General features: G+C 68.5%; 1 protein-coding gene across 1 annotated transcript in view; it reads right to left on the bottom strand.

The window, feature by feature from the left end:
* Positions 1 to 202, bottom strand: part of LOC104494121 (lysyl oxidase homolog 4-like) — a gene marked incomplete at its 3' end in the record, with an annotated part of 2,934 nt that extends 2,732 nt beyond the window's left edge. Inside the window, exon 1 of the mRNA XM_010136910.1 lies at positions 5 to 202. Within this exon, the coding sequence (XP_010135212.1) occupies positions 5 to 202 (198 nt within the window). The remainder of the gene's footprint in view (positions 1 to 4) is intronic.
* Positions 203 to 391: the final 189 nt, after the last annotated feature.

The following is a 391-nucleotide window of genomic DNA, read 5'->3' on the forward strand; positions in this document are numbered from 1 at the left end:
CCACAGGGAAGTCGAAGCCATCGTCGCAAATGGTGCCCCAGCGTCCCTGGTACAGGACCTCCAGCCGGCCCTCCCCGGCTGGTCCCCGTGGCCCTGCCAGCCGCAGCTGCACCCGGGCTGGCTCCTGACTGCTGGGGATCACCCACCACAGCAGCAGCAACAGCGGCAGCAGGATGGGGCTTACGCCAACTGGCATCACCATCGTGGTTCTGGGGGTGGGATGCCTGGGGACAGCCCGGCACTGAGCCCCTGGGGTCCACGGCAGGGTGGGGAGTGCTGCTGCAGTACCCGCTGTGCCCCAGGAGCTGGTGAAGAGATACTGTGCCCCCTCGCATGGTGGTGACATCCCCGTCCCCGCGCTTCAGGGGATGCAGGGGCTGGTCCCTCCCAC

Source organism: Buceros rhinoceros, unplaced genomic scaffold (assembly GCF_000710305.1).
Source record: "Buceros rhinoceros silvestris isolate BGI_N320 unplaced genomic scaffold, ASM71030v1 scaffold29705, whole genome shotgun sequence".
Lineage (NCBI taxonomy): Eukaryota > Metazoa > Chordata > Aves > Bucerotiformes > Bucerotidae > Buceros > Buceros rhinoceros.